Source organism: Neodiprion fabricii, chromosome 2 (genome assembly GCF_021155785.1).
Source record: "Neodiprion fabricii isolate iyNeoFabr1 chromosome 2, iyNeoFabr1.1, whole genome shotgun sequence".
Classification (NCBI taxonomy): domain Eukaryota; kingdom Metazoa; phylum Arthropoda; class Insecta; order Hymenoptera; family Diprionidae; genus Neodiprion; species Neodiprion fabricii.
This window is the reverse complement of record NC_060240.1, coordinates 26,579,469-26,594,198: the sequence shown is the minus strand read 5'-3', so window position 1 is coordinate 26,594,198 and position 14,730 is coordinate 26,579,469. Positions and strand designations below refer to the sequence as shown.

At 36.9% G+C, this 14,730-nt stretch overlaps 3 protein-coding genes and 1 long non-coding RNA gene across 4 annotated transcripts; all 4 read left to right on the top strand.

The window, feature by feature from the left end:
* The first annotated feature begins 1,261 nt into the window (after window positions 1–1,261).
* Window positions 1,262–3,258, top strand: LOC124176038. Its single transcript, XR_006869287.1, has 2 exons — window positions 1,262–1,424; window positions 2,474–3,258. It is a non-coding gene; the product is annotated as an uncharacterized LOC124176038 (long non-coding RNA).
* Window positions 3,259–5,980: 2,722 nt separating this feature from the next.
* Window positions 5,981–7,329, top strand: LOC124176032 (heterogeneous nuclear ribonucleoprotein A1-like). Its single transcript, XM_046556810.1, has 2 exons — window positions 5,981–6,138; window positions 6,825–7,329. The coding sequence occupies exons 1-2, from the start codon at window positions 6,084–6,086 to the stop codon at window positions 7,163–7,165; spliced, it is 396 nt and encodes a 131-aa protein (XP_046412766.1). The 5' UTR covers window positions 5,981–6,083; the 3' UTR covers window positions 7,166–7,329.
* Window positions 7,330–8,715: 1,386 nt separating this feature from the next.
* On the top strand, window positions 8,716–10,083 carry LOC124176034 (WW domain-containing protein C660.06-like). Its single transcript, XM_046556812.1, has 2 exons — window positions 8,716–8,873; window positions 9,653–10,083. The coding sequence occupies exons 1-2, from the start codon at window positions 8,813–8,815 to the stop codon at window positions 9,898–9,900; spliced, it is 309 nt and encodes a 102-aa protein (XP_046412768.1). The 5' UTR covers window positions 8,716–8,812; the 3' UTR covers window positions 9,901–10,083.
* Window positions 10,084–12,051: 1,968 nt separating this feature from the next.
* On the top strand, window positions 12,052–13,885 carry LOC124176036 (ctenidin-3-like). Its single transcript, XM_046556815.1, has 2 exons — window positions 12,052–12,209; window positions 13,406–13,885. Exons 1-2 carry the CDS (start codon window positions 12,149–12,151, stop codon window positions 13,600–13,602), a joined length of 258 nt encoding a protein of 85 aa, XP_046412771.1. The 5' UTR covers window positions 12,052–12,148; the 3' UTR covers window positions 13,603–13,885.
* Window positions 13,886–14,730: the final 845 nt, after the last annotated feature.

Sequence of the window (14,730 nt, the reverse complement as noted above, 5' to 3'; positions counted from 1 at the left end):
CCAACATAGAGCACATTACTTCGGAAAATAGAATATTTATTTTTTACAACGATCGCAAGTTTGTATTAAAGTGCTATTGAGGAGAGAAATATTGAGAGAGAGAGAAGAAAATACTAGACAGATTAAAAGTATCCTTAAATTTCATTGCATCAAGTTATAGCGATTGTCGTTTCAAAATCGGAAGTGTTATTGAGCTGAAAACCTTATTGGCACATTTTCGCTGTTAAAACAGTAATCTGTGCAAATTTCAACCGAATCGGATCTTTGCTCACATACAAAACCTTCTGAGAATATGAAAAATGTATAAAACACTCCGCTCACTAAGAATAACCTAAAAATCCGCGTAAGACTAGCAATATTTATAACTGACCGAAAAATGAGGTTGCCTCTTTCTTAGCGAATGGATTATGAAACAATGAAGGCAATGAAAGATGCTCGATGATAAAATATCGGTTTGTTCTGAATATGAAAAATTGATTGACATCAGGATTCTGTTACATGATAAATGATAAGAAATCGAGCTTCAAATATTTCAACACTTGTTTTACATTCCGTTGGAATGATAAAATAAAAAGTGAAATAACTTAGTTCGCACAAGTCAATCGTTTATTATTTTCGTTCTTCAGACTCCCCAGATTTAAAGTTTATTTCCAATGACAACTTACCATAACATTACTTCTATTGGTGGAAGTCTTATGTTTTAGATCCTCATCTTTGTCTACCTATATTGATGAACAGTTTTTCACAGTTAAATCCCGTCTGAAGAGGAATCTTCATTTATACGTAGACTTGGTATACAGAAAGTGGAAAGCACAATACGACCAATTTGCAAGAGAAACGACAAGTCCAATAATCAAACGATCTCTTTCTGATTATAAAACGACAATTGTTAATCCAATCCCTTTAATAATACTTAATACTAGTTACTTGTTTAATTAATCTTTGAGGTTCAATAAAACGATGGTACATATTTGAATTAGAAAAAATAATGGTTATACGTCACGCGATTTTTTCATACATGCACTGTTCGACGTGAATCCGTTTAGACCGAGCTTAATGAGTGAACATTCAATAATGGTTATAGTCAAGCAGGTCGAGCAGACGTGCGTTATATGTTATGATATTCGACGGTGATTTGTGATAAACAAGCCACAAATAAAACGTTCAATTATGAGGAAAAAGGTGCAGGATTCCAACAGGAGTGGCCTAGTATGCAAATGCGAGACGTTGTAAACACATTTGGACATCGGGAGGGGTAGATCGGTGAGTATAAAACCCTGAGTGAGCTGCTAAAGAATGACCAGATCGAATTATCCACATCGTCAACGTTTATAGCTTCAATTTCCGAGTTTGCATTCCACCTCTCAAGATGTTTAAGACCATCGTACTTGTACTTGCCATCGCATTGATTGCTACTGCTATGCGTAAGTTTTTTCCACCTTTATTGAATACGATATATAAATATCTGATATCCGTTGGAACAACAGTAACCTAGTACAAGAAAACTCTTCTCTTCGGGTAGAGAGTTGTATTTTATGCAAAGAAGAAGAGATCGGAAAGAGCAATATTCGTCTTACACGGAATCTCGTACGGTTTTTGAGCCCATTACCTATACATGGATCTATTCGGATCTTGTGTTTTTCCCAGGCTTATGTCTGGTATTATTAGAATCCTATCCATGTAATAAAATTGGAATAAGTAGACATGAACGTAGACAGCGGGCACAAAAACAGCTCAAGATTTCGGATGAGCTTGTAACGATTTTAGTTTCTTCTTAAATAAGAAAAAAACACAAATACATAAAATCAGACACCAAGCGAAATTTAACTTTTTTGTATAATTTTTGGATCTTCGGATTTTGTTTTCTATTTCTCCACTCTCTCTTAAATTCGTTATTCTATGGTTGCAGTATAAAAGGAACACTACTCGTCGAAGGTCTATCAAACTTAGCCTGATAGTGAGAAAAAAAAAGAAACACATATTAAATAAAAAATAACACACAGATGTATAAATAAAAAGATAAAACGATGAGTGAGGAGAAAATTGTCCGTAAAATAAAATTGAGACGAGAGAGGTTTTTTAATCGGACATATATAGATACGTACAGAAGACGGTGATGATTTTAAAAATGAATGAGAAAAGATTTGGATTGATGTCTTTGTATTCTCGGTCCTATATTCTGTTAAAATTTCTACCTTGCCGGGATTTACGCTTCAACTCACTATTGTCACAAGCTCCGATTCCTTCATCCGACATTTTTTACGGGGAAGGTTATCAGAAAAATGTTGCCACATTATTTGTTATTAACAAATATACCTGTGCCTGCAATAGCGTATTTAAACGAGCCCATCCCGCACCTGACAACAGATTTAGCCACCTTCGAAATGCTTTGCCTGAACTTATCATCGCATGGTCATTCATTTTATTTCAGTTTTTGTCTATCACTTGCAAACTGATTTCTCTCTTTTTATAGCCCAACGTGGCGGTGGATACGGAAATGGAGGCGGACAGTATGGCGGACAGTATGGCGGATACGGTGGGCATCACGATGATGGGTATCGGGGACATAATCAGGGTCATGGCCAGGACCATGGCCACGGCCATAACCACGGTCACCATCGAGGATATGGTCGTTAAATCAAGAATCGATATGGCGAACCGGAAATCGTGAAACAAATAATACGTTCACTGATCGTTCGGGATGTGCAAGAGTCCTGCGTCGAGCTTCAAATTTTCCGAAAATTTTCCACCACTTTGCAACAGTCCAATGAAACCAGAAAGGACAACATCTATTTTAAATTAAAACGCACCGTGTTCTTTTACGCTTTCTTAACTTTTCGTTCTTTGTATTTTCTTTTTTAATATGTTATGGTTACGCGCCATCGATGTAATACAATTATTTGTTCATTCCGTTACAGGATTTTACGAATAAAAATATGATTACATCGATTTTTCATCATGATTGTTTTGTTCTAGTACGTAAACTTGGTATATTAAATTTTTAATCGTGTTAGTGGATGGAATTAATTCTGGGTGCAGTATTGTTCGGAAGCCTTCCTTCATTTGTCAATCACTGACTATACTGAGAGAAAAATTTACCCATTTAAAATAAATGCTTTCATTAACATTAGGTGAATATTAGAACTTACGAGACTATGAAAAAATATTTCGCTCTAGAATGGCTTAATGAAATGCGACGTTACCACGTCACAATATAGCAATGAAATACTTCTATTAAATAAAGGCAATTACTCATTATTTGATTGTACATTCTGCTAATTCGCATTTCAACAACAAACCAGACGTTATACCAGGTCTATGACCGAGCAGCCTCGACAGCTGATTATATGCGTATCCACACTGACAAGCCGAGCAATTCCTCGGGTTGAGTAACGAGACCGTCTAATTCCAAGTGGTTTAGCAGCGTTTCACCTCTGACATTTAATACCTGATACAAGCTATTTCTGTCTCTCATGATACAGGCACTCATTGAAGAGCAAGTGTCGTTTATTTTATTGCTCTCGGTAATTTTCACATTCAAGTTTTCACTTGGGATTAAGGTATTTTCAGTGTTCTTTTTTATATCACCTGAAACTGGAATTAGCCCGAAGGCTGAGGAATGAAGGGGTTGGTAGTACGAATTTTAAAAACTGTGAAAGATTAAAATTTTGAAATTCTTTACAACGAACCCGAGTCTCCTAGAGTAGTGAAAAGTGTAGAGTTAAATTTAGTAGACACGTGACAAATCTGAGGAATCCTATCCATACAAGACAAAGCGCACAAATAGTCATGAACAGAATCCAATCTTAAAAAATACATGTTCAGTTGAATTTAGAACTAATTTAATATTAGACTCTAAAGTATTCATTCTACAAACTGTGTTGCTTTACATTACGGTTTGTGTTTGTTTGATAGCTTGATAAACAACTATTGCGAATCGAAATAGCAATAAAATTCATACAATGAAGCAGACAATTCAATTGCGTTGGAGGATTGAACAAAGATATTACTTTCTTACAAAATAGAAATGCAGGAAGCGTTATTATTAGACGAAATAAAAAAAAAAAAATTATATGAGCCGGTCATTTAATTGAATTTGTAATTATTCGGATTGAAACAGTTTTCAGTGAAACAACGAAGAGCCAAAATCATAGATGAAAAAGTCACGCGCCAAGGAAAATTTATACAAATAAAACTGACGAAATGTTTGTATTAGAAATAATGAAGATTCTTTCAATGGTTGTTGTCTCCTTTTTTCTTCTTCATCTTTGTTTCAAAGCAGTCATGCCAAATCAGAATATTGTTTTAACTGAATTAGAAGTTACAACAGCGAAGTTTCTTTCGCTTCATAGGACAGATTTATAATGAAATTAATACACCTTTATATCCTGTAACTAATAAAAATCCCAGTTTCAGTCAGCTTTTTATTGTCGATGCAAACGAAGCGGTACTAAATTCAATAAATGAAATTTAAATGTACGATACAGTCCAGAATGCATTTTACGAATTTTTATTTGAAAACGAATCATAACCGGCAGAATTAGAAATCCGCTTAGAAAATAGTGGAAAGAATTATACGCTTGTGATAAAAATGGAACCTGCGAGATTTAGATTTCAGAGCACGCAAGTCATATTATATGCTATAAAATAAACGTTTCAGTAAAGTTCTCATCGAAAAATACGGTTAGCATCCTCCCTAAGGTCATTATCCATAAAGCATGAAAGCTGTCAATCGCTTTCTAAATTCCAGATCTCAATATCAAAATTTACAATATAATACAGGGCTCATAATTCGAAATTAAAAGTCTTACAATACCTACGAATTCAAGAGCGGAAAATCACAGAGTGAAAAATGTACCAGGTAAAAATCCCAGCAACGCGAATGTTCGAACGATTAAAAACACTCAAAACCGGAGACCGGAGTTTGAAACAGGCACCGCTGGACGATAGTAAAGTTACCCTTGTAAAGTAATACTAATAACACTTGCAATGTGTTCGCCATATTCGACTTTCGTGTATCAAAGCTTTCGAAACGTTTTAACGTAGAGTCATTTTGAAGGTTATCACGAATTTTAAACTAGGGGCCATTCAACGAATATGTTTGCTTGACCAGATCCCCAAAAAATAATATATAAAAAAATCTCGACCCCTCTCACTTTACCACAGTTTTTTTTATTTGTCTATTAATCCATAATTCGATATATTTTTAAGACTGTCCATAATGGAACGTATTCGAGGTAGATAAATAAATATATCGAACGTTACATCCCCCCTCCCCCTTCTCTAAAAACAAACGTATTTGTTGAACAGCCACGTAATAGTTTTCATCTACTGCGAAAATGACCTTTTTGTGGATTATTTGGACATTTTTAATTACAGATGTTCAGTGTTAAAATTTAGTACATCTAGAATTCCGAATTCTTGACGTTTCGGATTGGATAATAATGTGACTGGTACTTCGATGAATAAACAGCTATTTTACATACACGTCCTTGAAGTCTTGTGCTCTACCGTCTTTGGAACGTTTGGATCTCACCAAGGGTCATGGACACGCCGTTCTAAGGCAGCTTGATAGCAAGTCGATACTCAAACATGGCGAATCATGACCGACAAAAATCGATTTCATAGAATTCTCGTCCAACGTATGTTCGTCGGCTCATGAAAGGTACGGTCGTAAGATCGGTGGACGGTGCTATTTTAGTTTCAAATAAGTCTGTCATCGTGAAACAACGATATTCGCTGTCCATGACCGCTCGTCAAAGTCAAAATTTGAACATGGACCCCTGGAGCATAACCGTGAGCAAAAAGTCGCTATATTCTTTGTGAAAAAAAGTCATCTCGCCGTCTTAAGGAAGAGCCAAAAAAACACGGAACCCTGTTGCGGACTTGAAATTGTACTCAACGTACACCTGTGTCAGCAAACATCACGCACCGTGTGAAGTGAGTATTTAGACGACGGAAGGGGCAGATAGATAAGTATAAAATCGCAGATACGCAGCTCAGTCTCGTTATATCAAAACACACCGTGAACTATTATCGCTGGTCCCGTTTCAACAAGCATAGTCGATCCTAATATTCTCAAGATGATCAAGACTGTAGTCATCCTACTAACCATCGCCTTGATTGCTGCCGCAATGCGTAAGTTTTTGCTTCGCCATATTTGATTATAAAAGCACAAGATTAGAAAATTTTACCCTTTGTTCGGCTGATGATGTTATAGTTCATCGACTGATCCATTGATGGATAGTTAAAGAATAAAGTGTATCAGATGTTCAAAATTTGTGTTCGAACTTGCTCATAGTCGAAGTTTAGCATTGAATTGAGTCTTTGGATGGATTGAAAATACCTTTAGTAATCACGAAGTACATGATGCTTATGTACTTGATATTGACTAAATATCAAGTCCTGATCTACTTCGCACTTTGTGAAATACAAAATATCAAGTACTTTTGTAATTGATAATTTGATCAGAACTGAGTAATTTTTACTCCTATACTTTGAATCTGAAAAGTACAAATATGGCACAGTGACCAGAATTTGAGTATCTTATACCCTATTTCTGATTAGAGGATATGACAATTTAACCTAATAACATTGCCGTTGGGTGTAGTATAACAGCAAACGACTTTAAAACTGTAATTTACGAATATGAAATACATTCTTCCATTTAATTTCTTTATCAAAAGAGTAGATAAAACTTCTTGTACAGAAAAGTATTTTACAGTGGCAGAATATGCACGAAAACTGATCAATCGATTCTTTACCAAATGTCGTTTTTCCTTACTTTCGAAAGTAATCACCAACTAATCGTTTTCAAATCTCAGCCCAATTTGGTGGCGGCGGTCAAGGAGGATCTTCAGGATTCGGTGGACCGCAAGGAGGAGGATCCTCAGGATTCGGATCACAGCAAGGAGGATCCTCAGGATTTAGTGGACAGCAAGGAGGAGGATCCTCAGGATTCGGACAACAGCTAGGAGGATCCTCAGGATTTAGTGGACAGCAAGGAGGAGGATCCTCAGGATTCGGACAACAGCAAGGAGGAGGATCCTCAGGATTCGGACAGCAGCAAGAAGGATCCTCAGGATTCGGTGAACAGCAGGGAGGAGGATCCTCAGGATTCGAACAACAACAAGACGGAGGATCATCAGAATTTGGCCAACAATAAGGCGGAGAATCATCGGTGTTGCGTCGAGGCAATGGAAATTGCTATATATTTTAAAATGGAATAGCCAACGCGGATAACGCGAAGAAACTTAGTCTTCTGCATATGTTTCATAAATAAGTTTTTCTTTCCTATCACGATAATAAACTTGAAATGGTCAAAATGTACACATGACATAATGCAATCCATCTTCCCGTCTGTTTTTTCCTTTCCTCTTTTCATTAACCTTTCAACTCACAGGATAGATTTTATCAGAAAAAAAAGAGCAGAGAGATGATTCTCCTCGTTACGGATTTTGCGAATCCATTTGTCCTGAGGATGATTCCAAGTTGTTCAAACAAAACCGCAGTCGCTTGTGGACCGAAATGATTAGGTAAGCGTTTCTTTTTCATCGGTTACGTGAGCATCGGATTCAGCGTAACATTGGCCGGCTAGCTGAAGCATGGCTTTACAGATTTTGACCCGAGGCGATGCGAGTCCGTTGGTTCAAGGCCAAGGTCAAGTCAATGACCTGTGATATTCTGCACCCACGATCATTTCCTTGCATCCTGTCGCAAGTAAACACCATTTGCAAATGAAGTTAAAGTTCTGAGGTCATTCTTTCATGCTGAGACTAAACAATATTTTATTAAGCTTGTACGGAACCAGATAAGAAACGATATCAGTGTCTTATCCTGACCGTGAATCTTGGTCTGCGAACTTTGTCTTTCACTTTACAAGATAACTAAGCGTTGTGCCTGTTCTTCGCTGAAGTTTCATGCAAAATTTGGAAATCTGTCTTCGTTAGTAAATGGTTGGTACGAAATTTTGCCTGAAGGAATTAGAAAGGAGGATTAGAACGATACTTGATCGAATTACGCGATAATTATACGAGTGATTATGTAACGTGCTTTTTACGTGGATGCTAGATGTTTTTCACATAAGTAAAGATTTGCTTGATTAATACGGTGATTGATGAAATGGCAATTTCACTGTACCGTGAAACTACAAGGTCACGGGCATTGCTATTCGTTGTCACGGAACATTTCACTGTCGGATTTATGCGGTCGGAAAATTCTCAGGGTAAACAGCTAGAGTCAATTGTGAATTTTAAATGCAAATTACCCTCAAAACGATTCAATCGTATGCTACGATTTCCTTATTAAAACCTTACTCGAAGTGGTTTTGAAAGAGAATTTCTTTTGTGTTTCCAATTCGTTTGAAGGACCATTGAAACTGTTTCAAATTAAATACCATATTACGCCGATCGTTAAGTCGCTTTACGAATATTCTCTCACTGCAAGACATCTGGATTGCTATTTCAGAGAGCCAGAATACTTTCACTCTACTTTTTACTTCCGTGCGGAATTTAGCTCCAATAGAAACCAAAGCCAAGAAGAAAATCGAATCTAGAAGTCCGTGATCGATTTTAATTTCTTTAACGAGTCATGTGACGGGGACGTATAACAGCTAGGTTTAAAAAAAGTGATTAAAAAACAGAGGTGGAAATAGTAAACAAATAGTGTGTACAACGTAACCGCGCAACGAATTGACAATGGATTAGCAGTGGAGCGACGGATTGTATAAAAGTCGAAACAGAGCGACTGAAAATCATTCGATCGATTCAGTTCGCCAAAACTTCCTTGGCATTGATATATCGACAATTTCGACATGACCAAGACGATCGCGATCTTTCTGCTGGCAGTCGCTCTAATCGCAACATCGGCGATGGGTGAGTTTCCTCAACTTATATTGACAGTGCTTGAAACGTCTGCACCGATCGTTCGTTTGGGTAAAAAAAAAGCACAATTTTTTAATTCATCCTGATTCTACTCATTGTCAAGTGAAATATTGGTTCATAAACAATTTATGTATTCAAATGAGGAATATTAATTGATCATATGGATTGTTGGATTCTACTAAATTCCAATTTTAAAAAGACAGTTCACACACGCTGGGATTGAACAATATTACTGTCACTTTGATTTTAGTGCTCGCAACTTTGTCGCAGCTTTGAAATTTTCTAATTTTATTCAAGCATTATCTACGCAGTTTCAATTGTGAATTTCAACTCCCATCCGTATTTCCACTTCACAGCTCAGCCATAGGTTTAGATACGAGCACTTTTTCGAACGCTGAGTTCCCTCACTTTTGAACTTGAAAAAACCCAAGCCCCTGTCCAACGGTTCTTCTCACATTAGCTCCCTGATTAATGACTAAGCTATTTTTTTCGTCTTGTTTCAATAATAATAATAATAATCCCGTGCAGTCCACACCGTAAACATCGATCCGCTATTTCAGTCTCTACAAATGATTGATCGCTGCGAATTAGTGCTCTATAATTTGTCTGCAGGTTATGTATATCGTATGCGATTAATGCTTTCCCACGGCTTGCGGCCCGTAAACAAAAATCAAAAACTGTCAGCACTTGACGTGCTCGCCATTTCTGATCAAGCAAATCCCTCTTCATCGAATCGATTATTCATAATCAAGTCTGTTTCCGATCCCTAGCCCAATTCGGCGGTGGACCTGGAGGATTTGGCGGCGGGGGTGGAGGACCAGGATTTGGAGGTGCAGGAGGAGGAGGTCCAGGTGGATTTGGCGGAGGTGGAGGAGGTCCGGGTGGATTCGGTGGAGGTGGAGGAGGTCCGGGTGGATTCGGTGGAGGTGGAGGTGGACCAGGATTTCTCCAAGCAGGATTTGTCGACGAAGGTTTTGTGGATGAAGGATTCGTAAACGAAGGAATCGGCAGAAAATGACTGCGCGGTTGCAACCGTGAAGATCAGCGATTAAAAAGGACCTCGCAAGAATCAGGATTTGACAATGGAAACAATTCTTTAAATATTTCACCTCGACTTCTGTATATTATTAATCCTCACTGTATTCGCAATGCAAAATAAATATCAAAAATGTAACAAAACTTAATAAATGGAAAAACAAAATATGGAAAGGCTTATTTCACACGCAGGTTACATGTTCTTACAATGATTGATGGTAAACCGAAAAAAGTTAATCATTAAAAATGGAGAAACTACTTCGTACCTTTAATTAATGTTGATAAACGATTTGTGGTTAGTTAAAATTCATGCTGTACTTTTTTTTTCTATTCGTACAAAAATGCATACGCAAAATTCCAGGAAAACTCGGTCTCCTGTCATGTGTTTTATTTATTCTTATAATTGGTATCATGCGCAGCGTATCGAAAGAACGACGCGTGATTAAATTAAGATTTTCCCGGAAACCGGTTTGGGAATAAATTTTTCTATTGTAAAATTCCTGTTTCTCGAATCACATATCTTCTGGTCGAAAGCCTTTCAGTCTCAGCGTTTCGCTCTCATGGCGAAAAAGTTACACAGTCGCTTCAGATACCAGAAGCAAATAGTACCGGTTTTTAAATTTACATATCAATTGTAAATATGCGTACACTGTATATATATACTGTACATATACGTATAAATAAATCTTCGCAACCAATCATTCAATTTTTATAAAGATCGGATTAGATGTAAAATAGTAAATAGCTTACGCATTATAAATCATGAAGCTCGTGACTCGTAACACGTAAAATTCAGGTCTTGTCTCGCCTCGTATAAGTTTTTATTCTTACCACCCACGCTTATAGCTGGTATAATAATACGTTTCGCTGAATTAAAGAGGCGACTGTTTGTAGAATAAAAATACACCGTCTCGAAATCAATGTCACGGGCAATTCTATGTTCTTGATTCAAACATAAATACATACATTTTTATTGCAATTTTGTAATAACTGAACAGACGAAACTTTTTGCTCTTCGTCGGATTTGGTGATATAAAAAGAGTATTGGTTTTGGTCGGAAATCACTTTTTCTAATTTCAACGAATCTTTACGTTTTCGAACGTCTAGAATCCGAAAAACCGGTTGTTAGAAAAATGTCGGCGAGACCAACAAACTCTGACGATGATCTCGGAAACCGCTTTAATAAAAAAATCTAAAACTTACAGAATTTTGCAAGAAAATGATGGGCATGAAAAATTGCCATGTCCTGTTTAATTTGAACTTCCGGTTCTACCGGAAATAAATTTTTTAAGGTTTTATCGATGAACATAACTTTTTCTAGATAAACGATTGCGTTTTTCCCAGTCTATATATTTCTTTTTTTCACAATGTACAGATTAGGTTTGTCAGAATTTTTTCTTTTCTAATTTACTTTCAAAACTTTCTCAATTGGCTACCAAGTCCCATCAGTTTCAGATTTTTCATTCATCCATTTTCGAGATCATTGCGGAAGTTAGTCGAACAGACCGACAGATTATTTCCTTTTTCATATTGAAAAAAATTATCGCAGAAAAACTGTTTTTACTGCTTGTTTTCAGTTCATAGACACGACGCGAATAGTGGAAAATAAGTCGTATCGAAATGATCTTGACGCAGAATTTCAATTCAACTTTCCGTTCCAATTTTTCCAAAACAATGTGACGAAAACCGATTTTTCCAGGCTTTCGCGTTGATCCGCTGATCAAAACTTTACAATCCGCGACGATCCTTCTTTCACGATCAGCCTGCCAGGATACGTTCACCTTACATCACACCAACCGGTCGTGAGTATATTTTGTTCCAACCGATCGACGATCCGCCGTTCAACTCGAGTGAAAATCAAGGTTGCAAGAAGCACATACAATGACATCGGGGATTCCCTGCACGGGTTTTAATAATTCATCCGTAGAGTAGAGCTGGCAGAAGGTGGGATCGGGTAAAAACTTGTTGACAAAATACCGCGAGTGAGGTAGAAGAAATATATTGGCGAGAAGGGAAACCGAATAATAATAGTAACGTGTAACTAATTACAGCGAAACGAATTTACAGCCGCGTCGACTTATCTAACATGCATCTCTATATGAGGAGCGTTGAGGGAAATAGTATAAAAGCCGAAATAGATCGGCGAGAAATCGTCAGGCGGATATTTCGCAGTTCGCTAAAAGCATATTGTCAGAATCGCATTTGCAATCGGTGCCGGATACTTTATCAAAATGATTAAGTTGATTACTATTCTTCTGCTCGTCGTCGCGCTTTTCGCTTCCTCGTCGATGGGTACGTTTAATTGTTAATTATTATATTATACTCGATGAGTTTGAATATTGGTTTATTGTTAAATCATGCATTTAGATTGAGACAGGTTTAAAAAATCGTATTTCCGGAACCAAAGGCGGTTGCTAATTGTGAAAAAGTGACGTAAGCATGCATATAATTGAATTTTTTTTTACAGTCGTGAGGCACGGGTTCAATATTTTAGTAAAGAACTTTTGGCTGGAATTGTATAGTTTTTATGACAAAATTTTTTTGAGTGACACATTTTGTTGTCTACCAGATTAGCGAATTTAAGTGTTAATATCATTGCAGTTTGCTACAAGTTAAATCAACTTGTCCAAGCTTGCGAAACGTTTTCTGCTGCAGTGAGACTATATTAACATTACAATTAGTTAGTACAGTGAATTATTTCTCTCTGCGAACGATCATCACCCTCAGCAGAACTATCAAATCCTGTCTATATGCGAAAAGTTTCTCCCTCGTCTCTATCATTTAGCTCGTCTTCCTCCATTTTTGCCCTACCATCGATATTTAGTGACCGTTACAGAACCCGTCACTGTTTCTTTTCATCCCGTTTGTTTGTTAGTGGTCAGAGAAGTTTTAGTATTTATCTCGAATTACCGAATCCACACGAGTTATTCGTTGATCAAATTTCATTGCTAACAGTTGCTGGAAAATTCTTATAAAATGTATGCCGTTGTAGTAAGGGATCAAATATTGTTCCAATTACAAGAAAATGTACGGCAAGTGAATATCGAGTGTGATTATAGCTGTTAACAATACATTTTATGGTTATTGCAATATTGAATCTGTTTTGTGTATGGTTTTCGCACCGATGTAAAATCATCGCAGTAGCTATAAGAAAGTATAGTACAAGTGACCATTGTCACATAGCAAATACAGTAACACTACATTTTATGCTCATAGCTACTAAAATGGTTTTCATTTCGTACCCGGGAGTATATTTTACGTTTATTATAAACAACGAAAATAGCAAATATCTGTATAATAACCTGCACACCGGAAACGGCTCTTGATGTGTTCATAAAAACCAGGAACCAGATTAATTATCGACTGACAGCCAAATCTTGGAATATAGGTATCAGAAGGAGCATTTATTTGATGCACTGACCGTATCTCAGTGATAATAATGAAATTCCCACTAGAATTTGACGTGACGTTCATCTTCTCGTCCTTAGCTCAGAATGGCGGCAATAACGGTGGAAACGGTGGCGGAGGTTTGGGAAATGGAGGTGGCCAAGGAGGAGGAGGAGGAGGTCAACCAGGAGGTGGAATCGGTGGACTTGGAGGTCAAGGAAATGGAGACGGCGGAATCCTGGGAAGCAGCGGATTTTCAGGACTGTCGGGGCTACTGGGAGGATTCGGCAGGAGATAAACGTGCGATTACGATCATGATCCTGGCTCTTCTCAAACGAAAATGGCGATTCGTAAATGATATGGATAACGCATGAATCTGGACACGTCTTAAGATTAGTTACTACCTATTTTTCTGCAGTAATATATAGTATATAATATATAATAATAATGCACACTGTCTTGTAAAGTCGAAAATCTCGCAATGTTTGAAATAAAAATAAAAAGAGGAATATTATAAATAACAACGGACTACAAGTATCTGTACCATATTCGATACTTTTTATAAATCTCAATACGAAATACTCGAGTACATTGATTATTTGTAAAACTACTTATGTTTGTAAGCTGCGAAGATATCCCTGAGAATATATAGATGGAAAATACTGGAATTACGAAACGAAGGTAATTAGATATCGATGTTTCGAAAAAATCGGAAAAAATTCAAAGTTCATCCTTTCGATATGTATTTTGATTGTGCGTAAGGACAATCGGATTAAAACGGATCAGGAAGACCGACCGTTTGATTTGACGTGGAATACCCCATGTATAAATAATCGTGCGAAACAAGGAGGCAATTGTCTTTTTGCCTCGCTTATTTTCAATATTCGCCTTCGGCTCACCAACGACTAATATTTCAAACTTAACATACATTACAATATACTATTACATCCTAATTTAAATTACGATTACCGACGGATTCGCTTCGAGTGCGTAAAAATACTGCAAGAAATACGATATTTAACGAGAAATTATCAGTAGGTCAAAAATGATCGATACCAACTCTTGTCCATTGAATAATAATTACAACTAAATATAAATATTTTTCCCCGAACTCCGCGTCGCGTCATCTACGCAGGTACCACTTTATAATCGAAGACCTGATCAGCAGCATATTTATACAAGAGGTTATACCAGCGACAATAATTAAGATTCATAACTCGCGACATTTAGTGAAAAAGACAAAAAAAATAAAAATGAAAGTAAAAAAATTTAAAAAAAAACGCAATTTTTCAAAGGAAATAAAGAAGTTCCACATACAGGCTGAGGTGTATAAAGTAACGTTGCGTGCCTCTTTCTCTTCATTGTCGCGAAACAACGCCACGAATACTGCACCGGGTGAAATGTGTTTGAACAAAAAAATAAGTGC

Coding starts and splice junctions, on each gene's coding strand:
- LOC124176032 (XM_046556810.1), top strand. CDS start 6,084: ATGATCAAGACTGTAGTCATCCTACTAACCATCGCCTTGATTGCTGCC. Junction 6,139..6,824: donor CTTGATTGCTGCCGCAATGC/GTAAGTTTTTGC, acceptor TTCAAATCTCAG/CCCAATTTGGTGGCGGCGGT.
- LOC124176034 (XM_046556812.1), top strand. CDS start 8,813: ATGACCAAGACGATCGCGATCTTTCTGCTGGCAGTCGCTCTAATCGCA. Junction 8,874..9,652: donor AATCGCAACATCGGCGATGG/GTGAGTTTCCTC, acceptor TCCGATCCCTAG/CCCAATTCGGCGGTGGACCT.
- LOC124176036 (XM_046556815.1), top strand. CDS start 12,149: ATGATTAAGTTGATTACTATTCTTCTGCTCGTCGTCGCGCTTTTCGCT. Junction 12,210..13,405: donor TTTCGCTTCCTCGTCGATGG/GTACGTTTAATT, acceptor TCTCGTCCTTAG/CTCAGAATGGCGGCAATAAC.